The sequence below is a fragment of the Cryphonectria parasitica genome (genome assembly GCF_011745365.1).
Source record: "Cryphonectria parasitica EP155 unplaced genomic scaffold M406scaffold_4, whole genome shotgun sequence".
NCBI lineage: Eukaryota > Fungi > Ascomycota > Sordariomycetes > Diaporthales > Cryphonectriaceae > Cryphonectria > Cryphonectria parasitica.
This window is the reverse complement of record NW_024468912.1, coordinates 1,265,367-1,288,551: the sequence shown is the minus strand read 5'-3', so window position 1 is coordinate 1,288,551 and position 23,185 is coordinate 1,265,367. Positions and strand designations below refer to the sequence as shown.

General features: G+C 51.0%; 10 protein-coding genes across 10 annotated transcripts; 7 read left to right on the top strand and 3 right to left on the bottom strand.

Annotated features, from left to right (window-relative positions):
- Positions 1-92: 92 nt before the first annotated feature.
- M406DRAFT_355986 (arad-like aldolase/epimerase) lies at positions 93-1,512 on the bottom strand. Its single transcript, XM_040923315.1, has 2 exons — positions 1,173-1,512; positions 93-1,049 (listed from the first exon to the last, which is right to left on the bottom strand). The coding sequence occupies exons 1-2, from the start codon at positions 1,456-1,458 to the stop codon at positions 430-432; spliced, it is 906 nt and encodes a 301-aa protein (XP_040776560.1). The 5' UTR covers positions 1,459-1,512; the 3' UTR covers positions 93-429.
- A 498-nt stretch (positions 1,513-2,010) lies between these two features.
- Positions 2,011-3,191, top strand: M406DRAFT_329486 (quinone oxidoreductase putative; the record flags this gene model as incomplete). The annotated part of the gene is made up of 3 exons (XM_040920433.1): positions 2,011-2,245; positions 2,329-2,384; positions 2,478-3,191. The coding sequence occupies 3 exons, from the start codon at positions 2,011-2,013 to the stop codon at positions 3,189-3,191; spliced, it is 1,005 nt and encodes a 334-aa protein (XP_040776559.1).
- An 80-nt stretch (positions 3,192-3,271) lies between these two features.
- Positions 3,272-4,244, bottom strand: M406DRAFT_256838 (uncharacterized protein; the record flags this gene model as incomplete). Its single annotated transcript, XM_040917130.1, has 2 exons — positions 3,272-3,462; positions 3,530-4,244. 2 exons carry the CDS (start codon positions 4,242-4,244, stop codon positions 3,272-3,274), a joined length of 906 nt encoding a protein of 301 aa, XP_040776558.1.
- Positions 4,245-5,123: 879 nt separating this feature from the next.
- Positions 5,124-6,990, top strand: M406DRAFT_255962 (MFS general substrate transporter; the record flags this gene model as incomplete). The annotated part of the gene is made up of 5 exons (XM_040917068.1): positions 5,124-5,293; positions 5,352-5,410; positions 5,482-5,734; positions 5,830-6,665; positions 6,761-6,990. 5 exons carry the CDS (start codon positions 5,124-5,126, stop codon positions 6,988-6,990), a joined length of 1,548 nt encoding a protein of 515 aa, XP_040776557.1.
- A 2,028-nt stretch (positions 6,991-9,018) lies between these two features.
- Positions 9,019-10,663, bottom strand: M406DRAFT_97279 (uncharacterized protein; the record flags this gene model as incomplete). Its single annotated transcript, XM_040926358.1, has 4 exons — positions 9,019-9,251; positions 9,324-9,932; positions 10,030-10,569; positions 10,648-10,663. The coding sequence occupies 4 exons, from the start codon at positions 10,661-10,663 to the stop codon at positions 9,223-9,225; spliced, it is 1,194 nt and encodes a 397-aa protein (XP_040776556.1). The 3' UTR covers positions 9,019-9,222.
- A 2,577-nt stretch (positions 10,664-13,240) lies between these two features.
- On the top strand, positions 13,241-14,089 carry M406DRAFT_68017 (uncharacterized protein; the record flags this gene model as incomplete). The annotated part of the gene is made up of 1 exon (XM_040925122.1): positions 13,241-14,089. The coding sequence occupies one exon, from the start codon at positions 13,241-13,243 to the stop codon at positions 14,087-14,089; it is 849 nt and encodes a 282-aa protein (XP_040776555.1).
- Positions 14,090-14,784: 695 nt separating this feature from the next.
- Positions 14,785-15,558, top strand: M406DRAFT_322008 (uncharacterized protein). The gene is made up of 2 exons (XM_040919588.1): positions 14,785-14,908; positions 15,106-15,558. Exon 2 carries the CDS (start codon positions 15,206-15,208, stop codon positions 15,359-15,361), a length of 156 nt encoding a protein of 51 aa, XP_040776554.1. The 5' UTR covers positions 14,785-14,908; positions 15,106-15,205; the 3' UTR covers positions 15,362-15,558.
- Positions 15,559-15,770: 212 nt separating this feature from the next.
- M406DRAFT_339010 (uncharacterized protein) lies at positions 15,771-16,718 on the top strand (the record flags this gene model as incomplete). The annotated part of the gene is made up of 1 exon (XM_040921414.1): positions 15,771-16,718. The coding sequence occupies one exon, from the start codon at positions 15,771-15,773 to the stop codon at positions 16,716-16,718; it is 948 nt and encodes a 315-aa protein (XP_040776553.1).
- A 1,703-nt stretch (positions 16,719-18,421) lies between these two features.
- M406DRAFT_355980 (putative cytochrome P450 monooxygenase) lies at positions 18,422-20,823 on the top strand. Its single transcript, XM_040923314.1, has 6 exons — positions 18,422-18,664; positions 18,941-19,523; positions 19,595-19,664; positions 19,733-19,966; positions 20,056-20,376; positions 20,462-20,823. The coding sequence occupies exons 1-6, from the start codon at positions 18,475-18,477 to the stop codon at positions 20,582-20,584; spliced, it is 1,521 nt and encodes a 506-aa protein (XP_040776552.1). The 5' UTR covers positions 18,422-18,474; the 3' UTR covers positions 20,585-20,823.
- Positions 20,824-21,571: 748 nt separating this feature from the next.
- Positions 21,572-22,754, top strand: M406DRAFT_105888 (uncharacterized protein; the record flags this gene model as incomplete). Its single annotated transcript, XM_040915172.1, has 3 exons — positions 21,572-21,735; positions 21,845-22,360; positions 22,504-22,754. Exons 1-3 carry the CDS (start codon positions 21,642-21,644, stop codon positions 22,752-22,754), a joined length of 861 nt encoding a protein of 286 aa, XP_040776551.1. The 5' UTR covers positions 21,572-21,641.
- Positions 22,755-23,185: the final 431 nt, after the last annotated feature.

Below are 23,185 nucleotides of genomic sequence, written 5' to 3'. Positions count from 1 at the left end.
TGGATAGATAGGCAGAAGAGAGAAAAATAGCTGTTGCGATAGAATTCTATAATCTCATCCTGAATAAGTCAACACAACCATCCTTTTTCATTCCAGCAAATAATCTTTACTTTGAACACAGTATAACTAATTAACTTTGCATATAAACCTTAAAAAAAAAATAGCTCCTACGACCAATTTATGCTCACCCCCTCAAGTACGCGGGCTTCAAGCTATCTTGGGCTTGGAGTTGTCAATTTCCTTGTGGTCTCACCGTTTTTACGCTTCAAATCTTCGCACAAGAGAGTATAATTACAAACCTTGATTTGGATGATCAATCAGTGCTATGAGCTCCATCAAATTGAAGTGTTTATGGCCTCTATGAATGGGAAGTAAATTGATGAAAAGACCTCCATCAAAGAAAGCCATCACTTTCCTCATTACATACAATCAGTCAAAGACCTCGGGTGTCTCAGCAGCCACCTGATCATAGTACGGTTGAAAGGCCAACCACATCTTGCTCGGGTTCCCGCTCTTCTTGTGCGTCATCACAGCCGTCTCCTCATCGATATAGATCTTCTCCCAGCCGGGCCCAGCAGCGGCATTCGCAAGCAGCTGCGAGTGGCAGCAGCGGTCCAGCGCGATGAACAGGAAGGCAGCCTCGTCCACGGTGCCGCCGCAGGTGATGATGCCGTGGTTGCGGAGGATGATGCTCCGGTTCTTGGGCCCCAGCGCCTCGGCGATGCGGCGGCCCTCCTCGGTCGAGATGACGGTGCCGCCGTAGGCGTTGTACACGCTGAGGTCGTTGTAGAAGCGCAGCGCGTCCTGGTACAGCGGCTCGATGGGCCGCCCGAAGCAGGAGAAGGCCTTGCCGTAGACCGAGTGCGCGTGGCAGGCTGCGTTGACGTCGGGCCGCGCTTTGTGGATCTCGCTGTGGATGGCAAAGGCTGGACCGTTGATGGGGTACTGGCCGCCTCCCGGGAGGACCTCTCCTTTCTCGTTTACGAGGACGAGATCGCTCACACGGATCTGAGAGAAGTGTTTGGACAGGGGGTTGATCCAGAAATGTTCTACTCCAGTATTAATTTTATATTCTTCACACCGAAAAGGAGGAAGGCAAATTCGCCCGTAAGAGGTTGTTGAGTCTAGATGATGAAATGGGTGATCAATGGCCAGGCCTTCAGCACACGTACCGGGATTTTCTGGGTCTCGAAGTGAGATGTGTCCAGCCACGCCCTCGTCGAATCCTTGCCGTGCAAATACTCGAAACGCCGCAGCCAGGTGTCGTTTCTTATAGGCGCGCTCGTCGTCCACGCTGGCGAATTTGGGTGGGGACCGGATCACCACCTTGCCATCTTTGTCGCCGAGGAAATGCACATCCTCGAAGAAGTTGTCCTGCGTTGGTATATCACCCGCAGATGGCTTGACCTTCTGTTTGTCGTGCATGTCATCCTCGGTCAGAATAGTTGACGGCGCCATCTCTGGTCTATGGGAGGGAGGTATATTATATTTCTATAGTCAGTAGAGAGAGGGGTTACAATTTTTTGTGTAAGTAGGTGGATCGACCCCTCAGCGTGGGAACTTTCCAGTTTGAGCCTGGAGGCGAATCCTACTCTCTTTTATACTCGTCTCTTGGCGAGACCCGAGGGAATGAGAAGAACTATTGGTACGAACAATAGTGGCGGTTCTCCCACTACATGCCGCCGCGGTTGCAGGCGGCTCAACCAGAAATGCAACGGATCTTGTTGATTGAGAGTTCCTTACATAGGCTCGTATTCAAGTTTTATCTCCGATCGCCCGCGTGCTGGCGGCCTTCGGATGTGGTGAGGGGTATCTTCTGCGTTCCGAGTGATTGTTCATATAGAGAGACGCCAATGGATGTACGAGATTCCCACACAACGAATTGACTGACATGTGGGCTTGTGATTCTCTCAGAGCTATTCGTCCATTCTGTTGGTCTATTTCGTTCGCCAATCCTCTATCTGTACCTATATCATTGCTGTACGAGCAGCAAGACCACGCACCCAAAAAATGAAAGCAATCAGGGTCAAGAATGGCAAGGGAGATGCCGATGCTCTCTATGTCGGTGAAGCTCCTGACCCTACCCCAGGGCCCAGAGATGTGCTTATCGTGGTGAAGGCATTCGGTCTCAATCGCATGGACATCATGCAGCGAGAGGCAAAGTACCCTTACGCATTGCTGCCAGAATCCGGGGATATAATGGGAGTTGAGTTTAGCGGAGTTGTCAAGGAGATAGGAGCCGAGTGTTTGTTCTTCTTCTCTCTTCAGCGCCCACTTATGATTTCTCTCCTTTTCTTTTCACACTGGCTGAACAGGCGTACAAACCAGGCACCTCTGATTTCAAGGTTGGTGACAGAGTGTTTGGCCTGGCTTATGGTGGCGCTGTAAGTAAAGTCATGCGACCAGGACCAAAACACAAAAGAGCGGGAGAGAGAATTTGCAGAGCATTCATCACTAGATTCTGACAACCGGGGCAGTATGCCGAACTGATCGCCGTCTCCGAAGGCATGCTAATGCACATGCCCCCTGCAACCAGCTTCCAAGTGGCCAGTGGGATTCCCGAGACCTTCTTTACAGCCATTCAGGCAGTTCACCTGGTCGGCAGTCTCCAACCAGGCCAGACTGTTCTCGTCCACGCCGGGGCCTCGGGTGTAGGGCAGGCCGTCATCCAGATCGCAAAGGCAGCAGGGGCCAAGACAATTTTCACAACCGCCGGTACCGATGATAAATGCAACCTGTGCAGGTCTCTGGGGGCCGACTTTGCCGTCAACTACAAGACTGGCGAGGAGGACTTTGCGGACACGATCGCGAGGGAGACAGGCGGCAAGGGTGTGAATCTGATTGTGGACCTGGTTGGACGCGATTATTGGGATCGCAATGTGGCTTCGGCGGCCATGGATTCACGAATTGTCCTTGTTGCTCTGTTGAGTGGCGGGGTGGTGGACAATTTCAACCTGAGGCAGCTGATGAACAAGAGAATCTGGGTCCAGGCTACAACGCTCCGAACAAGAAACAAGGAGTATCAGCAGCATCTGAGAGATGTATTCACGACGGTAGCACTGCCCGAGCTAGCCAAGGGAATCATGAAGATCACGGTGGACAAGGTCTTCCGCTGGACAGACATTGCAAAGGCTCACAAACGCATGGAATCTAATGTCAACGCAGGGAAGATCATCTGTGTGATCGGCTGAAGAGTTGAATATAACTAGAGGAAATATAATGCAGAAGTAGTCTTCTCGGTATCTACAATACTCAAAGTGAATCAATCATGTCATGCGAAGATCCTATCCGGATTCTTGGACCATAAGTTCCTCCAGACCTCATCGTCCGTGATCCATTCCCTCAATTGCTTGATATGCAGCGCATCAGGAACCTCTCTGAAGCCTTCAACCTCAGTCAGCCTCTGCTGGTCAGTCTTGCCCTTTCTAGATACACCAAGTTGTGTGTGAGGCCAGTCTATATCTTGGTCAATAGCAAATTCTTAGGAAATCCCGCATGAAATAACAAAGGAAAACTGCCGTTTGCTTACCCGAACCGTACAAGATCCTCTCGGGTCCAGCTGCAACAAGCGTCTTAACAATAGTCTCCAATGAATCCATGCCTGAAGCATGCCCTTCGTACAGCCTCTCAAAACCACTCAATTTGACATAGACGAAGCCGTCTCTCACCAATTCGGTAAAGACATTGAAAGCCTCCAGCTTCTCCTCACCAGGAAAAACTCCACCGAGATGGTCCGCCACGAGTTTCACACGAGGGTCCAGCTCATGCCTGATCATGTTCGCCATGGCAGCCCAGCTGCGCACGTCGGAAAAGACATCAATAACCCAGCCCAGACGAGCGATTCTGTCGGCTGCAGCCTTGATCTTGACGGCGACTGCATCGGCACCACTCTGTGTGCCGTGGCCCCAGGAGACTTCATGCAACCGCACACCTCGGACGCCAGCTTCATGGAGAGCATTCAGCTCTTCCTCAGAAGCATTGTTTGGGTCAATAGTGCAGAGACCGCGGATCACGCTGCAGTCTCTTGGCTTGGCCTTTTCATCACTGAGAGCCGCCAGCAAGGGCTCTGCTGAGTGACCCTGCACAGTAGCCTGGACAATAACAATGTTGGAGCATGTTGTCTCTGCAAAGGGGTACTCGGCCAGGTGAGCTGGCTTGGGCGTATAGGATCGCGGTGTGCCGTATGGATAGGCGTCAGGGTCAAAGACATGGATGTGCGTGTCCCAATGGCCGGTGTTTTTCATCTTTGGCAGCGCGTGTGAGATATTTCCCCGAGGAACAGCGCTCCAAGTTAGAGTTCGGATGGCAAAAGTGAGTCCTCATCCTTCATGGATTGTCTCCCCGTCCCCCCCTCTTTAAAGGAAGAGGGTGGGATCAACCTCCCCCGGTCCTATCGCAGAAGGGGGTTTCCCCGCATCGTAGGCATATCCAATGCCCTCCCACATCTCTTGTAGGAATCCTCTTCCTATTGGTGTCCTGGGGATCAGTTGTGTCTTACACACCATCGGTGTCAACCTTTCAAGTTGCATTGCAGCAGATGGCACGGACTTGTGTGCATAAGATTCCCTTTCAATGTTACTCAGACAGGACACCGGGCAAGATGGGGCTTTCCAGGTTTCTATTGGCATTGGCCAAAGTCACTTTCACACTCCTGCCTTCTCTCTTCTGTGCATGACCGTCCGGTCTTCAGGAATCACTTGCATGGGGTACATGCACGGTGTCCTGTTCAATAGTCCCCTCCACATCCCGACGCAGCATTCCGAGGATCTTTAGCCCAGATTTTGTGGACTTTATCCCAAGCTTGGGACGTCATACGTCAGAGGGAGGCGGAGTGAAGCTTCTTTTTCGACTTTTGCGAGCCAAGCGAGCCAATGCAACGTCTAATGAGGAGTAGATACGACCATTCGTGTGCTGGTTATGGAGGATGCATTTTGAGAAGCACTGGTCTCTCTATACGTGGTACTCTCATCATACTAGCTGAATCCATTATTGGTCCTGCTCGCACATTGCATAGGAGTGCTACTAATCAAGATCACATTTGTGAATGCTGGGTGGTTCTGGTCTCTTGTCGACAATTGAATTAATTAGTCAAAACGATCATCTTGCCATAATTACTTGCGGCCATGAACGACATCAGCCCTCCCGTCGAAAAGGTCGAAAAGCCTGAGCATGTAGAGAGCCGCATCGATCCTCGTTATGATCTGACAGTCCTGAGCGTCGAGGACGCTGAGTTCCTCGCTTCTTTCTCTGAGCAGGATAGGAAGCGCGTTATCAGAAAGGCGAGACTCAATCAGTTGTCTTGACATTATGTGATGGTGATGTTGATTATTGAGAATTTAGATCGACATAAGACTTGTGCCCATTTTGACCTTTCTGTATCTTGTTTCTTTTACCGACAGATCAAATATCGGTTCGTCCTCACAAAAGAGAACCCTTCAGGATACAAAGTTCAGTCTTTCTAACGCAGAATCTGCTGTACAGGCAATGCGGAGATCGAAGGTCTCAACGAGGATTTGGGTTTGGATGGGGTCAAGTACAACATTGCGCTTTGTCTCTTCTTCGTGCCCTATATTCTCTGCGAGATCCCTTCCAACTGGGTTCTCGCCAAGGTGAAACGGCCCTCGTACTTTTTGGGGACCATGATCTTCCTATGGGGTATCGTCATGACTCTCACTGGTATTGTACAGAACTTTGCCGGCCTGGTCATCACGCGAATCATCATGGGTTTCCTCGAGTAAGTCAGCCTCTCCTGTTCTACTATTCCAAGATGATTACAGCCTAAACAACCCCCCCGCCGCCTTCATTCTCATTCAGCCCACTTTCCCACAGGGCAGGGTTCTTTCCAGGCGCCGTATACCTCATCTCTGCATGGTATCTACCCAACGAGACGCAAACCCGGATCGCCATCTTCTACTGCGCCAGCGCGGCCTCAGGAGCCTTCTCGGGCCTCCTCGCCTTCGCCATAGCAAACATGAACGGTGTAGGTGGCTATTCAGCCTGGCGCTGGATCTTCATCATCGAGGGCGCCGCCTCCGTGGTCTGCTGTCTCCTGGCCTTCCTCGTCATGCCCGACTCTCCCCGCCGCTCCTCGTCCTTCCTCACGTCCGACGAGATCCGCTACCTTGAGGTGCGCCAGCTCGCCATCCCGGGCCGCCGCCGCCACGCCCAGCAGGAGTCAGGCGAGAAGTTCCAGTGGCGCACCCTGCTCGCCGTGCTGGCCGACTGGCAGACCTATCCGCTCGCCATCGTCTACCTGTCCGCCACGGGCCCCAGCTACGCGCTCAAGTTCACCATGCCCCAGATCATCAAGAACATGGGCTACCAGGCGTCCATGGCGCAGGTGCTGACCATCCCGCCCTACACGTGTGGCGTGCTCGCCACCATCGCCAGCTCGTGGGTCGCAGACCGCATCACCTGGCGCATGCCCTTCGCCGTTGGGGCGGACCTGCTGATCCTCATCGCGCACGCCATCTTGTATAATTTTGGCCCTACGCAGGCAGAGCATATCCCTGCCTGTTACTTTGCGCTGTGTCTTGCCTGCATGGGAATCTATCCCATCCCGCCGACGGTCAATGCGTGGCTGATTAGCAATACCGCGCCTCAGACAAAGAGGGCTATGGCCATAGGGTATTTTGTTGGTTTGGGAAATATTGGCGGCATATTTGGTTCGTTCTTTGACAACCTCACAGTTAAACTGGGATCTATTATGAAGCTTGTACCGTATGTGGTGTGGATGCTAATGGATGAACGCCAAATCCAGGTTCCTTCATATACCGTCAGAGTGAGGCTCCCAAATATCCCTCGGGATATGCAACGGCCTTCTCTCTGGCGAGTGCTGGGGTGATTCTCGCGCTTGTGTTGGAGTTCACCTACAAGAGGCTCAATGAGAGGAGAGCTCAACTGAGTGAGCAGGAGGTGAGGGCAAGGTATTCCGAAGATCAGCTGGAGAAGATGGGCGACCGAAGCCCACTGTTCAGGTATTCCTACTAGTTGCTTGGTGGTTCGATGTGTTTTCAAAGGCTGTTTCCACGATTCTTCTACCTTGCACTTTTTTCTTTCTTTTTCTTATCTTTCTTTTATGATTCGGAAAGACATAGGGGGAAAGGGGACCCAGGTTGAGTTTCACCACTGAATCTTTGTTTCCTGTCTCTTCGTTGGCAGGCTCTAAGTCCCTGGGCGTTTGTCGGCAAGCGAGGCGATCCATCTCAACCAAGATTTCGCGGGCTCCTCTGGTCAATAAGTGTGGCTAAGAGTTCGTGAACCAGTTTTCCCGACGAGAAGCATGCTTAGATGCACGTGTCTGCCTGACAGGATTCCATAATTGGCTCAAAATTGAATTCATAATCATCTTGTAAGTTTCTCTAGCGCAGATTGAGGCGTGGCTCAAACCATGGCTCATGAATGCGTCGGTGGCATTTGAAGACACCGACTCTACTTGATCACTCAACTTGCCGCCCTTGCCGCCCTTACCATATTAACTGCTAAAGTTGATGAAGGCAGACTTCAGCGCGGAAACAGATGCAATACATGCTCGTTGACACCGAAGAGAGTGGGCCCTGCTCCTTTCCCGTCCACTCTCCTCTTTACCAGCCCTGCATGATATCGGAAAGTAAGGAGCACGTGCATGCTTTCAAGATGCAAAGCCGCTGCAGCCTCCAACCTAATAAGGCGGAGCTCGGACTTATCCAACACACGCTGTCTCACTGGCTGTGAGTCACTTTACGAGAAACGCACCAGCCACCTCATCAGGTCCATCTAAATCCCGCAAGCAACACCGGATGAGCATACCGGCCGTAAGGCGCATGAGACCCCAAATTCAGCCGACCGAGGGAATTTTTGGCCCTGCAGCGTATGGTGTCTAGCAAAAGTCAAAAAAAAAAAAAAATAAGCGAGAAAAATACTTAGGGACGGAAAACAAAACGCGCAGCTTCTCTAGCGGCTTCATATATCCCTCGAACCCGCCCGTCCCGCTTGGCAGCCTGGAGGAGACAGGGCGAACACAAGTAAATAAAAAGACCCTGTGACCGTTTCAGCTCGTCTTGGAGCTTGGGCCTTTCCCAGCTGCCTGCGAGCGCCAAGCTGTATCGCCTGTACTGCAGTGGAGAAAGGATCAGAGCTGCCCTGCAGATGACCTCACTGAGCTGCGAAAGAATTCACTCAACTTCGACGCAATGCACGTGCTTGATCCTTTCTCATTGGCTGACTTGTTGGTTTTGATTCTCATTCTACCGAAGCGCCAGCCTTGAAAGGTCGGATTGTTCCGTCTTACATTAACTTACTTATTGGACTGCTGCTGACAGTGGAGATTAGAGGTGGGAATGTGCTTGGCTCTCTTGACCGATGGCAGACCGATAACTAAACGAGGCCCGCGACGTTGAGTTTGGGGGTTCGAACCATGTTACAGACAGCCAAAAGCCCGCAACACTGTAAATCTGATCATATAAGAGATTGGCAATTCCTGGCTAGTCCAGCAGTAGAGTGTGTAAAGAGATAAGTTCAAGACTATTCACCTGTGCAAATCATAATAAAATAAAATGCTCCTTCATTCATCGGCCTCGTAGCTTCTCTTCTTTTCCCGAGGTGCTCCTCAGCCACCCAAGCACTCACTATCTTACCACAAGATTCACCAGCTCCCATGCATAGCTTGGAAAACACAAGCAGGACGCCGACATCCCCGTCCATCCCCTCCACGTCTTGGGGCCCTCGACACGAGGCAGAAGTCCAGCACCTGAACCATACTACCGGCCGCCCCCTACGCAACACTACTCCCTACGGCAGACACAGCAACGATTGGCTGTTTGGCTCCGTGGAGGTGAGAAGAACCATTGCGCGGACTGTCAGGAGAGCGGTTGGGACTTGTGTCGAGACGAGACGGTGAGGGGGAGGGGAAAGGAGTCGACAGCCTGTTGTGTATATGGGAAGAGAGTGCTTCCTGGCACAAGATAAGACGTGGCGGCGGTGGAATGTAGTGTGAACAGGCGAGGGAGAGACGGAATGCGAAATTGTCATATCCATGTTGGGACGCCAAACATTGTCAGATAGAGACGTCTCTTTAATACTACAATCATTATCTCATGCAAATGAATCTTCAGAAGGCCTAGCCCTGTACCCGCCTTGCCTGAACCTGATAGCCCAGTAGGGCCGTGACTCTGCGAAGGCGCGCAGTATCTCCATACACCTGTTCCTATCTTGCTATCATCATCGAATATTTTGCTAGGAGGCTCACATGATGAACTTGACGTTTTGGACATCTGGGTGTGCGTTTGGTTAGTCAAAACTACCGCCGCCAAGTCTGAACCTAAGAAGGGTCTTGATATACATACCCAAGGGGTGGCTGCAGCTCAGCTGGGGCTTCTGCGTGTACTTGCTCTGGAGCACCTCCCGGATGCTGTTAAGCAGCTGCAGGTACGTCTGATTGGGGTTCTGCTTGATAGCCGAGATGAAGGCCCAAGACATGGCACCAGTAGCCTGCGAGGCGATGGTTGCATCAGCACTCGTCTGATCGTCCCTGCTGCCGCTCCACGAGATGACGTCTGCAGGGCTGGTCTTGGTCCGCATCGTCTTCTCGTAGGCCTTGTCCCCGTTCATGGCCGACTTGAACAGCTTGCCCAGGCTGCCAACCACGCCTCCCATGTCACCCCTCGCGTAGGACATGGCGGCGCTCAGGAGGCCCTGGCCGGCCTCCTTGGCGAGGTTCGGCTCTTTCAGCGCGCCCTTTGTGGAGTAGATGTAGGGGAGATCGACGACCGATCCGGAGTGGCACGAGTCGAAGATGCACGTCAGGCGGACACCTGGTTGGAGCGGAGCAACGCATATCGCGTGGATCTGGTCGTCGACAATGTGGCCGCGCTGCTTGAAATCGACGGGGTAGATGACCTCGTCGTAGCCATCGTCTTCGTCGCCGTCGAGGTCCTTCGTCTGGCCGCCGTGTCCTGGGGGAAAAAAAATAAAAAAAATCAGATTCTTGTCAGCACACAGAAGCCGCCCCTCGGAGAGTCAAGATTGCAGATTGTTTTGGGTGCGCCATACCAGAGTAGTGCAGGAACAGCGCGTCGTTGGGCCGAGCATCCTTGACCAGCCATCCCATGGCTCGTATGATGTTGTCCTTAGTCGGCTGCAAGACCGGGTTCGATGCGTCGTCGGTCAGGATGACCATGTCCTCACGCTTATAGTTGTAGTTCTGCATCAGAAAGTTGGAGACGTTGTGGACGTCGTTGATGCATCCCTTCAGCTCGTTCTGCGACCCAAAGTAGTTGATGCCGATGAGAAGGGCCTTGCGCCGTCCGGTACACTGACTGAACTGGAATGTGTAGTTGTCTGGTGCACCATGTCCAAATCGCTGCGTTCCCTGGGGCACGAAGCCTCCTCCCTGTGCTCTGCCGCCGTTGTAACCTTGCTGGCCGTACTGCTGCTGTTGGCCATACTGCGGCTGCCCATACTGCGGCTGGCCGTACTGCTGCTGGGGCGGAGGATAGTTGCCGTAGTTTGGCGGAGGAGGCGATTGGTGGTACTGCGGTTGTTGCGGCGGGGGATAATAGCCCTGGGGAGGAGGAGGGCCTTGGTTGTAGCCTGCGTATTGCGGATGTTGAGGAGGCCCCCATTGGCCAGGAGGAGGAGGCCCGTGATGGTGATGGCCTGGGCCGTGACCTTGTCCTGGAAACATGTTTGGGGGGGGGGGGGGTGACTCGTGTATGTGGAGTAAAGTGTACTATGTACGATGATGGAGGGAAGAGAATGAATGGATGAGAAGAGGCTGTATTGATGTGGCGACGAGGGAGTGATAGGTCTTGGAGGTGTGTTAAGCAAGGAAAGTTAGGTTGGGCGGTTGTAGGACTTGTCAGCAGGTCGGGCTGATGTTTCGATTCCAAGGTTGTGACAACTTAAGGCTGAGTCTTAGCACGGCTACGCTGGCTCTCTACGTTGATAGGTGGGGTTGACGGGTTGGTCGGCGCTGTTGGCCGCTGGTTCAAGTTAGGCGCCCTAGCATCCTTCAACGTTCCCTGCAGTGATGCCCTGCATCTAGCCAATAAAGAGCAGTGGCTCGATTTCACGAAGCCCCCCTGCTCAGCGCAAAGACACTGCAACAGAAGATCACCACAGTCAGTATTTTTTAGGACTCACCTCATGAGTGACTTTGATCCCAAGTTATTCAGGAAGCATTGTGGCGCAACGTTGGCAGTTTTGCCGATGCAAGGTGCAGTTTGCTACTTTACATTTCTCTCATGCGTGCTTGTAACGACAATAGTTGATGGATCCTCCTCATGTCATCTAAACTCACATACCAAGGCCAAATACTTAGTCTGGAGGATAGAGCATATTGGAGCTCCAAGTGCTAATCCTTCATCGCAAAAAAAGGCTGGTCTGGACTGTAGAAAGCTGCACACAAAACCAATTGTGGATTAGGTTGCGCCCCAGATTTTGGCCCATACCTTTTATACGCCCTCGCACGTGGAGAGGTGTCCAGTGCCACCGCCCTCTGGCCATAATCCTGCGCTACTGAAGTGCTTTCCCTTCTTCCGTCATATTATACATTATATACTAATAATCATTCTGTGCCTGCCCACCGTCCTTTGTACTCATAAATTTTGTGTCTTTTGAAAATATTTGTCCAACTTTTCCTGGTCTCTGCTCCCATTAAACAAAAGTAATTAGGTAACTGTGCCATATGACCATCCGTCAGAACCGCAACCCCTTGATGGAAACCAATGTACCCTGCTCAAGTCCAATCTTTCTAATCGGTAGGTGTCCTCTTTGCAGTTGTCCAAGCAGTTGAGAAGGAAGGGGGGATGAGTTCGGAAGCGGGGTTGAACCGAGTGAAAACAAGTTTGACTTGATGCCGTGCAGGACGGACAGTAGTGGAGTCAAAGATGACAAGGTTTGGTGGTTCCAATCTCCTTGCCCACTACTTTCGCTTAGGCACCTGTAACCGCATCTGGACCGTCCGCGAACGGCAATTCTGTAGAAGGCGCCGACGACACGCTGGTGAAGGTATAGGCTCGGAAAATTTGTTGTGGAGATAGATGAGTTCTCAGAGGTCTTGATCGTGTTGGCATGCCAAAGTTGGGGCCAGACCTAGTCCTATCGATGTTGCAAGGGCCACGACCGGTATTCACAGGGCCCCAGACCCACATCGGGAACGCTTTAGAACCTTCATTAACTTGTGCCGTTTGTGGTTCCTGCTCCGGGATTGTGGTAGGACGATATTGAGTTGTAGGAGATGCAAATTTGTAATCTCTAGAGAACAACTGAATCCGTTGACCATCTGGCCGGGTCCTAAGTGTTGTATCTCTTCGATCTTCACGGTCCCATTCTGTCCAGCGAGGGACTCCACCAAGGAACGCAGTAATTCCGAAACGTCCTGAAGGTCGTTCTGGTTGCACAGGCTGCACATCTGAGGATCCTCCTGAGCCTTCCAGGAAAGGCGACTTTCAAGGGCAAGGGGTTGACATGGCCTGCAAGATGACGATCCAGACCAGCAAATGTGATTCAACACAGGAGAACTATGTAGCGCCGGGGAAGTCTGGAGAAGTGGCGTGTTTCTGCCTAGACTATATCAAAAAAGCTGGGAGTCTTGCCATAGCGCGCCTGCGATCTCGAAACTCGTGTGCATCTGCAGGCTACGAGGCAACCACAACGCCTAGTTTCAGAGCTGTAAACTCAAATTTTCCACCGACTTTTCGAGTTCCACTCGACTTCTCCCGATCAACAGATGCTCTATATCAAAAGGCAACGTTGTGAGGAGCAAATACTGTGCGCATATCGCGGTAAACAAAGGTTCTCGATAATAGCTCTTGAACCTAAGCTCGAAGAGACTGTCCCTGTCCATGCAAGTGGCAAACAGCAGATGTATGGATCCCACTCACCCCCCACACACACGCACGGGCAAAAGTTCCAAAGTCATGTTCGAAAGTAGTTCGGAGACACCGAAGCGCTTTCATTGATCAGTCTGTGGATCCATTGTACACATGACTGCCAGGTGCTGCGGAGCAGGAGGTGAAGGGGAAAGCGTGTTTGGACAACAGTTCGAGTCGCCGAAACCTGAGTGTGGACTTTTTAGAGCGGCGAAGTCCACAACCAGTCAAACGTATATCATGCGGGACAGTTCATCTGGTCCGAGCACTGTTCTCCATACGTTCTCATTCTCGTGACAAGAACATTTGTGAGGCTCCAAGGTGGGCTTCGAGCCCTGTATACCTGAACTTACATATGTATTGAGGCTCCTCGGCGGTCCGCGGGCACAATGGCAGATGTTCTCGGGACAGTAGCTTCAGCTGTGCAATTAGCTGGTCTCTGCCAGGAATTATATTATCTTTTGAAAAACGCGAGGCGCACATTGCGCCAATACAAGGACAGTGTCAAAGACCTCATCACTGTCTCGCACGAGATTAAAGATACCCCGGTCCTCCAGACTCCAGAGATCACAGAAATCATCAAGTCGCTCATCTCCCTTATCCACACCTTCAAATTCAGCCACCAAAGGTTCGACAACCGTCTCAGAGCCTGCTGGGTACTTCTCAGGAAGAGGTCCGACTTGGACTGCCTATTTGCCCTCATAGAGACCAAGAAGACCAACATCTCGCTCTTGGTGTCTACTGTGCAGATATCGCTCTTGCTAGACGTGCAACAAAACATCGCCCAGATGAACAACCAATTCGAATCGCTTTCCCCCACAACCCCTCAGCAGCCCAAAACATTCTCTCAGAACCATCAAAAACTTCCAGACACTCCTCCACTCACATCCTGTCAAGTCGCCGAACAGGGCTCTCAAACACATCAGTCACGTACACATACTGGATCTTCCTCAAGCACTGTATCTCTCCCAAGAACTGAATCCGGCATGGGTATCACACAATCATCTCAGTGGTGGGGGATTTTGGGCATGGGCGCATCGCTGACATCTTTACCAACTGGGATGGGACAGCAGCGAAAGTCAACCATGACATTCGGCAACATCAAGATGACGGGAAGAGGTCGTCAGGTGAATGGGTTTGAGACGGGTGCCAACCCTCAGCACGACACAGAACTGAATTTTGGAGATGTTGACATGAATGGAGATCTCGAAGGTCGTCAGGTGAATGGTTATGCCTGAGTTGCGTACATCATGTATTCACAGGTTGCTCACAAGTCTTTGCATCACCAGGCTGTTCTCACGGTCTCATGTACCTTTGCACAAGGACTATTCTTTCGTTTTTTTCTTCGTCTTCTTCTATAGGTGGTGTGTCAGTGTGCATTCGTTAAAAGCAGAACAGGGATGGACAAGTGATTGGTTTGCAAGCAGTGTACAATCGTTATCCAATTGGGTCATCTCAATACTCCAATCATTTTCTATACATATCATTGGTTGCATACTATTCCATTCGCCCAGCCTGCGCCTCTTTGGGCTGTTCCTTGACATCAGACTGCGCACTAACGTTTTCTAGATCTATCATTCCTTGGCATATCTCCTTAATTAGCGGCCTTCTTTTTTTCCTTTTTTTTTTTTTTGGTTCTGCTTTCTCTCATTAATCCTGGTGCAATAGCCATTCTGAGATGACATGTTTCGTCCTAGATGTGTTTGCTTTGATACAATAGATACCATAGTACTTCCATCCTTACTTTCATGATTGGTTCGTTGCTGATCTACGCTTCGCAATGCATTGTAGATCTTATCTAGTACCAACAGATGTTTTTTTCATCTCTTCACTATTTCGTTGAAGATACATCCAAGCGAAATCTTAAATAACCCCCCTCCCTCTCTTTCCCCAACCCCCCTCAGAGGTCAGACGCAAGCATTTTCCTACCTACACACCAGTCATATTATCTGTGCCTGGCTAGGTTCTGTGACCATGGATACAATTTCCGACTTGTAAGCCCAAAACAAGAAATAATCTGAACCATCAAACAGGGAGGACTCGTTCCGAATCTATACTCGCAGACTTTGAAACTATAGTGCTTCCAAGCGTAATCACGCGATCCCTCCCAGAAACAACTCGATTCTGCTTTAATGTCGGAGATGAGCTTCTTTCCACCATAGACATGAGCCAAGAACATAGCGCAGACGGGAATCACTACCGGCTCACAGATCTTTCCAAACAAACCTACCTGGCACCGATCTACCGTAATTTGCCCCAGTCTTTGCTCCTGGCTTTCCTTTTCATTTCTTTCTTTTCCCCATAAATGGCAAAGTTCTTGTCGCCCAGCCATAATATTGTGTGACATTGAGAGCATGTTTGTTGACGTTATAATTCCGGCATGTGGGGGAGTCGGGAGCCAGGAGAAGAACTTTGGAAAACGCGGGGAAAGCTTTGAACAGCGGAAGCAGATTGAGTATAAGATCTACAAGGAGGATATAATGCCAATGAAGACAGTATGTAAACTCTAGACTTTTCGGCTTGTGGGGGAGAAGAGAAACGTGGGGAAAGCTAGGGGGTTGAGCCCGGACTGCCAAAATATCAACGGCAACCACATCGGGTAATTCAGTAGTCAACCTGTACTCGCTTGCGATACAGTGCCCTGATGGTATACACAGAATTGTATGTATGAATATAAATACATATGCTCTATTTGCTCCTGGACATGGAGGCTTTTCCTTTGCTTCCCAAGCCTTTCACTTGGCATCCTACTCCTGTCGATCTCACAGCTGGACCTCGAAATCCTCTTCAAACTTCCTCAATCTCTGGCTGTTTTATTTTGAGATAACAAGAACAGAAAAATCATTGCTCACAGCAACAATGAAGCAGTCTCTTGTGACAGCAGCGGTAGCCCTAGTCTTTGCGGTGACGGGGTCCGCCATGCCTACCGCCGCATCGGTCGACAGGAGTACGTCCAACAGTAACTGCTCCAGGGAGTGTATGACAGACATAGTCACTCAGATTTTGGACTCCATGGTGGCCCGCAATCCATACACCCTACCAATGGCAACAGTCTATCAAGCGACTGAAAACTCGCACCCAGCAGCGCTCAGCACGATGACACTGTGGCGCACCGTCGTCACGGCAGGCCCGCCCAGCCTGCTGGCCATTGACACCACCAACGGCACGGCGTATTTCGCCCTGGACATCAGCGAAGGCAACAAAGCGACGGATGCAGTCCTTCGGGGCCGGGTCAAGGTGGTTGACCAGCAGATCACGGAGCTGGAGCTGTTCATCAACCGGAACCGCGGCGATCACGGCTTCTCCTTCTCGGCTGCGGAACTGCCGACAAATTACAAGGAGTTGATGTCGCCGCCGGCGAATCGGACCAAGGCGAGCCGGGCCACTCTGGAGGCTCTGAGCGAGGCCCTGTTCGCCACGTCTAGCAACTTCTCGGTCAGCGTCAGCGACAGCTGCCAGTTCACCGAGATTGGCTGGCGAGTCGTCGATCCTGGGACGTACGGCAACGGTTCGACCACCCCGCTTGGATGCAGCTGGCCCTCTGATCACCCTACCGACAGCAACGCAAGGGTGGGCCTGGTCATTGACGAGGAATTGGGTTTCGTCGTGACCAGCGGCACAGTTCCGGGTACGGTCTATCCCTACGGGAACGTCTCCGCCTTCATACCAAACGCCATGACTTCGGCACAAGAGGCGCAGGAGGTGTGGTTTGAGGAGATGAAGGCTCTGGGTACTATGCCGCTGCTGTCTCCCACCGGAGCCACTGGTGACACTCTCGAGGTGCTCCAGTACTACAATGACGAGCTCCAGGCCATGCAGATCAATGTCTACCTGAGTGGCCCGGACATGACATCGCCCTGGTTGTAGTGGATGTTGTTAATGCGATGTGGGAAAGGAAAGAAGAGAAAGGCCACACGGAACAAGATATGGCAGAATCTGGGTCCAGGATCACGCTCGCGACTGTCTCCCTCTCTATTGGCTTTGGATTGTATTGTTCGAGTGTTAGTACTTCTTTTCTTAGTCCATCTTTGGCGATCGATATACCATTGAAATCAATCATAAAGTGGCTCTCAACTGTACAATTCTTTGGAGAGCGGAGCGAAAATTGAAGCCAGTATTGATCTCAGTACAGCAACGAATATTGTAAATAGTTCAACTACAAAAGATCACACCTCTTGATGTATCTTGTTTCCCAGGCTTTCTGACTCCTGCAAATTCTTTGGGGAATGATACTATATGAGGCCTTATTGTGCCGTCGGATTATCGATAACAAATTATGCTCCGTGTGACTGGTTGGTTGCTCTTCCAGTAGTACTGTTGAAGTACTATAGTAAGTAGCTGTGGCTGCCAGCTGTGGCTACAAGCGGATCACACTTGCCCACTGAGCGTTGATTGGCTCTTGTCCTTGTAGTTCCTCACGTCCGTCATGATTGATTATCGAGGTTTGTCTCATTGTCTTGAATTCCGTCTCTCTCTTCCCCTCACTCTCGCTACGCTCATGATACCATCTAACATTCAGAAATGCGACGGCTATTAGGCATAGGCTGTGCGCATTGTGGTGGTACAATATGTCGGTCGACATTTGTCATCGCCACGCTGGGGAGCAAGATCCACCATCTCTGGACCCGGCGGAGCTGGCGGAAGTCTCGGCACAAGAGAATGATGGTAGCTGGCCAGCAAGGGTCAAGATCGACCTCAGATGGCCAGTCAACCCAAATATGGTTTAAATAGTCCCTAGTAGATCTTCCTTTTCTTCCTTCCTATCACAAGGGAGCCCAGGTTGACATAAGCCCATACAGCCAGCCACATACAGCTACTTCGGTGGATGAATTCTCTGAGCAGCTGCTTGATATTCCTTTGTTGTCGGAGCTTCGCCTCGTCAAGCCATGGGCATGGGCTCTGCAAAACTATGACGCAGCCAGTGCGTGACTCGGAACGTGGTTTTTTTTTCTCTAGTCAATAAAGCTCCCCCCGTAATGAACGTATACACAGTAAAGTATCTCAAGCATCAAATGGATGCCACAAGGTGATTGTACTCGTCAACTTATTGGGAGACAAAGTCGAGCCTTCTACACCCTCATATTGTCCTCAAAGTGGGCACCAATCAATGACTGCGGCTTTGTACGGTAGACTGCACGACGATCATTGCAGCAGGAGCTGAAAGAGGAGAACTATCTGCGTTGATTGGAGAATTGTGATGCAACTTAGGTGGTTCTCTAACACAAACAGTTAATTATTGTCAGCACCTCGCGTAGACTACCACCTAACGTCTCAGCCAGAGTGGTTCAAGGGAACATCACCACACCCTTCATTCCACCCTGGTCGGCATCACATGTGTTCGGAATACGCTGGAAAAGCATGTCTCCCATCCGCCAAGATGTCATACGTGGCAATTGTTGTCTGCAATACAACCACAAACTGCGTAATGGGCAAGCTGGAACGTTCTCGTTCCCTCAACGATCAAGTTTTCGGCGATTTAGTACGAGCAACCAAGACTCTATATATTACGTAGGTAGACTTGAGTGGCCTCCTTTTTGAATATTCCTTCTTGTTGTATGTGCTCTTGAGCAACCACACTCTGTCATCTCCTCATCGCTTACACATTAGTTTTTAGACAGTGACAATGGGGTCTTCAACCACAATTAGTCTCTTGTCAAGCATCCCAGCCACGAAGGCCGTGGTTGGGTCTATCATCATTGCTTGTTTCTATATTGTTGTCTCCATTGGCGTGCAATGGTATCGTCTCAAACACATCCCAGGACCACCTCTTGCGTCTCTGACGAGCCTATGTATATTCCGATGGTTCAGAGCGAGTAAGTAACCCATTCGCCACATAGACAATGTTCTCTCCCCTCCCACTTCTCCCACTTCTCCCACTTCTCCCTCTTCTCCCTCTTCTCCCTCTTCTCCCTCTTCATCTTCATTCTCTACTCGCTTTCACATGACAAGGCGTCCTCCAAGAATAGAAAGAAGACGCCACAGTATGTGAAAGAAGCCTAAAGGGTCTTTCCATTATGACTCCCCAAGCATCATCATCGCACCTTTCCTAAAACAGTCAATGTGCAAGTATTGATCAGAACCCATGAAAGTGAATTATTATACAACTGGTATCCACCTGTATGAGAAGTACGGGGAAATAGTCCGCATCTCTCCTACAGGTGTCCTAGTATCCATTCCCGAGCCTCTTTGGCAGGTCAACTCGGCCCGCTCCACTTACGCTCGCAGTGCCTTCAACACCTCCCTTCGGCTCAACCCCTGGGGCAATAACTTGATCTCCGAGCTTGATACCGCTAAGCATGACAAGCGCAAGGCAAAACTAATCTCGGGCTTCTCAGGCAAAGGCCTGATGAACCTCGAGAGCAACGTTGACGCACAAATTGCCACGCTGGTCAATGTTCTGCAGTGGCGAACCAAGGATGCCAATGGGCCTGCCGTTGTCGACATTGGACGCACACTTCAGTATTTCCAGGTCGACCTCATTACTCAAGCTGGTATTGGTAACACCTGGAGAGACCTGCCACTGAACGAGGATCGCTTCGGGTGGTTACAGGACGCAGAAAAATCAGTTCCCTGGATGTTCTCCCTTGCGGTGGTGCCTCTTTTGCGTTCTATCTATTTTTCACCGCTTTTTCTTCATGTCTTTGGTCCTAGTCTGACTAAGGGCTGGCTTGGGTAAGTTTCAAGTCACGATTCTAGCCAAGCTTGGTAAAGGCGGACATCTACTGAACACCAAACCCTCATAGTGTGCTCCATGAAGAAGTTCAAGAGAGCTTGAAGCCTGACCAGGAAAAGGCCCACGAGGGGAACATGCTGGTGAGTATTGAGTACTGTAACTGATGCCAGCCTCCAGCCAATCACTAACGACAACCATGCTGTGAAAGACTGAGTGGCTCAAGCATGGGCTGTCACCAGCTGAGGCTGAACTAGATCTCGCGCTTTTGATGCCAGCTGGGACCGAGACATCAATCACCACAATTCGTGGCATCCTGATGTATCTCATGGTCTCTCCAAATGCCTACCAAAAGCTCAGACAAGAGATTACAGATGGGATCCGAGAAGGTCGTATCTCGAGTCCTGTCACTAGTGAGGAGACGAAACATCTTCCTTATCTTCAGGTGAGCCACGTCGCGGCCCTCTGGGAGTGCAACAGACTTCATTTCAAACTTGCTTATCCATTTTCGGTTACTGATTCATTGCGTCCTAGGCTGTCCTGAACGAAGGCATGCGGCTTGTGCCTCCTGTCATTATGGGGCTCCCTAAGGTGGTCCCTGCCGGTGGAGACACCATCTGTGGGAAGTATCTCCCAGCGGGCACAGAGGTCTTTCCCAACCACGTTGGCCTGATGCAGAACCAGGAAGTGTTCGGGCCAGATGTGAGCATGTTCCGACCCGAACGGTTCATCGATTGCGATGAGGCCACCAGGGCAAGACGTCTGAAGGTGGTCGATCTGCAATTCGGGGTTGGTCGCTGGATGTGCCTGGGCAAGGTGTTGGCGTGGATGGAGATGCACAAGATCTTTGTCGAGGTCAGTTCAAAACAAGTCGCCTCTCTTCCTCTTTCTCTCCTTCAGTCAACCGTCCTTTGGCTGCTGACAATAATTACATAAACAGCTGCTCCGGTCTTTTGACTTTCAGCTCCTCAACCCAGAGAAGCCTTGGCACCGATACTCAAATGCAATCTGGATCATCAAAGATTTCTACGCTGTCGTCAGGGAAGATCCTATTACTGCGTGATTCTCAGCGAGTGCTAATCAACATCGGATGTTGGAGTGATGTGCTTGAGCACGACTAGTTACGTGCGCATGATTATGCATTCTTATAAAGACTAAAGTATGAATTGGGAACCAGATTGTTCAACAGATCGTTAGGTAGTATACAAGGTCCTTGTTTGATGTTTTAGTTAATTAGCTTTGCAATTTTACTCTATTGCTTTGAATCCGCCTCGAACAAATCCAGTCCGTGTTATTGCTTAGCAAGGATTATCATCTCCAAACTTGCTTGCTCTTCATAGGCAAGGAAGCCCACGTTTCTGCTACTTGTGATGATGCGCAAGCATTATTTGAAAATGAGGTGGATCTACGAAAACTGTTGTTCTAGTCAGTCTTGAATCACTGCATCACTTTCCAAGACTGCTAGATCGATTAGTCATGCAATACACGGATCAGGTCCTATTCTATTTTTTGTTCTTCTTCTTTTCTACGGCCCCGAAATACTGTTTGTCTCCAGGCGGAATTCCCGAGATTCCGAGCGACGGTACAAGATACTGATGAGCCCGTCCTGACACTGCAAATCGCCTGCGGTCTCAAAATGCGCCCTGTGCAGCCCTTGCGTTGTGGAGCATGTTTGTTGCGTGGGACAACAGCAGCGTCTTGGCCCGCTGGAATCGGAATGATTGCAGGCCAGTTGTTACTGCTTCGTGTTGATTTCCGCCATGCTTGGCGAGCTGCACAGACAGCACATACATACCACCCAAACCTTCATATCGAGGAGTAAAGCTGCGAGATTGAGACCCACTCACCTTGTTCGTGTCACTATTTCGCTCATTGTCATACACTGTTTCCAGTGACGAATGATCAGGACAGATATACTGGAGCCTCTCTTTTTTGTGCACGTGTGAGTCTTTTTTGCAACGCGACTCACCCGCCTGCACATTTAAGAGGGACAACCTCCCCTAAAACGAAGTTTCTCGAATCGAAGAATACTATCCAACGTACTTACACTTTTCTTTCTTACAACAATTTTCTCTATTTCTTACACTCTCTGAGATTGATAGACACAGCAGCCTGCAGATATGTCTTTTTTCAAGAAGCTAAGAGATGAGTTTGACGGCATGTCCGTCAAGGACCGAGACGCCGGAGGAAGCCAGGAGCATTCCGGACAAGGAGGTAAATACGCTCACCAGCCACTTTCATCTCCCTCACAAAGCAAAAAGAGAGAGAGAAAAGAAAAGACATTACACGCTGACATGCATGCATCATCGTCACCACAAACAAGGCTACCCTTCAGGAGGCCAATACCCGCCTCCACAACCACCATACGGCTCGCGTGATCCTTACTACCAGCAGCAACAGCCTCCCTACGGCCAGCAGCAGCCCATGTACAACCAGCCATCCCCTCAGCCAGGCTACGGCGCCAGCCCAGCACCCTACGGCGGCGCCCCGCCACCACCGAGCGGGTACCCGCCCGTGCCCAACCAGTGGCTGCCCGTCTTCTCGGAGCAGCTGCAGCGCTGGTACTTTGTCGAGACCACAGGTCGTGCCCTGTGGGACGCGCCCGTGTACGTCCCGCCGCAGCCGCCCATGCCTGCCTACGGCGAGTATGCTCGTGGCGGCGAGTACGCATCGCCTGCCGGCCCACCACCGGCTGGCGGGGAGTACCGTGGGCAGGAGGGGTATGTGGAGCAGCCGGAGAAGAAGGAGGAGGACCACGACAAGCGCAACATGATGCTTGCTGCTGCGGGAGGGTTAGTTGTTGGAGGGATTGGGGCGGCGGTTGTTGCTGAAGCCCTGGGTGAGTGCCATTGATGAATCATCTCCAAAAGACTGATTGTCCCCCTTCTTCCATCGCCTTGTTTCTTTTTCCTTTTTCCTTTTTTTTTTTTTTTTTGTTTCTTGGTGGCAAAACGTCAAGACTGACATGCAATGTCCAACTAGACGATGACGACGAGGAGCACCGACCTCCCCCTCCACCGCCAGAGGAGGAGTTCCACGAGCCCCAGCCTCCTGCTGGTCCTGCCCTGGACGCGTGGGGCAACCCCATCTCCGAGGATGACCGTGAGAGTGTCGCGGAGGCGCGAGAGGAGTACCAGGAGACGTTGGAGGACTCGGATGCTAGCGGTAGTGACATCGAGGAGGCACGCGAGGAGTACCAGGAGGAGGTTGAGGAGGCGTACTACGATGAGTAGGGCGGAGAAAGAAGAGGAGTGTTTCCAGTACCAGTAGGACTGAGAGAGGACTGACCTTGCGTTGCGGCTGCTGGAGCAGAAAAACCCCCACGAAGTGCATTCCCCTAGATCACCCGCTCCTCCTCTCTTTCTCTCTCTCTCATCCTTTCACTCGTGGATAGATGCCAGATTCTAGACGGAGTTGACCAGCACAACTCCGAGAATGAATCTTCCCAATCTCCCATCTTTTAGAATGTTGGACCCAAGGAAAATCGGCATGGTGGTCCGATCCTCACGTGAAATGAATGCTGTGCGCAAAGAATGACCACTTGGCCCCAAGAAGCTCCTTTGCCTTCCCTTTCTTTCACCTCCAAGAGGACGTCACCTTGTCCCTCAGGATTTGATAAGCAAGCTGAAATCATTTAGTTGCCAGCAAAGAAGGGCTGAAACTC

What these genes read in the sequence shown, in the direction of transcription:
- M406DRAFT_355980 (XM_040923314.1), top strand. Translation starts at nt 18,475, where the DNA reads ATGGGGTCTTCAACCACAATTAGTCTCTTGTCAAGCATCCCAGCCACG. An exon ending in AACATCTTCCTTATCTTCAG is followed by an intron (nt 19,967 to 20,055) that starts GTGAGCCACGTC and finishes ATTGCGTCCTAG; the next exon opens with GCTGTCCTGAACGAAGGCAT. An exon ending in TGCACAAGATCTTTGTCGAG is followed by an intron (nt 20,377 to 20,461) that starts GTCAGTTCAAAA and finishes TTACATAAACAG; the next exon opens with CTGCTCCGGTCTTTTGACTT.
- M406DRAFT_322008 (XM_040919588.1), top strand. Translation starts at nt 15,206, where the DNA reads ATGTTTGTTGACGTTATAATTCCGGCATGTGGGGGAGTCGGGAGCCAG.
- M406DRAFT_355986 (XM_040923315.1), bottom strand. Translation starts at nt 1,458, where the DNA reads ATGGCGCCGTCAACTATTCTGACCGAGGATGACATGCACGACAAACAG. An exon ending in TCGAGACCCAGAAAATCCCG is followed by an intron (nt 1,050 to 1,172) that starts GTACGTGTGCTG and finishes ATACTGGAGTAG; the next exon opens with AACATTTCTGGATCAACCCC.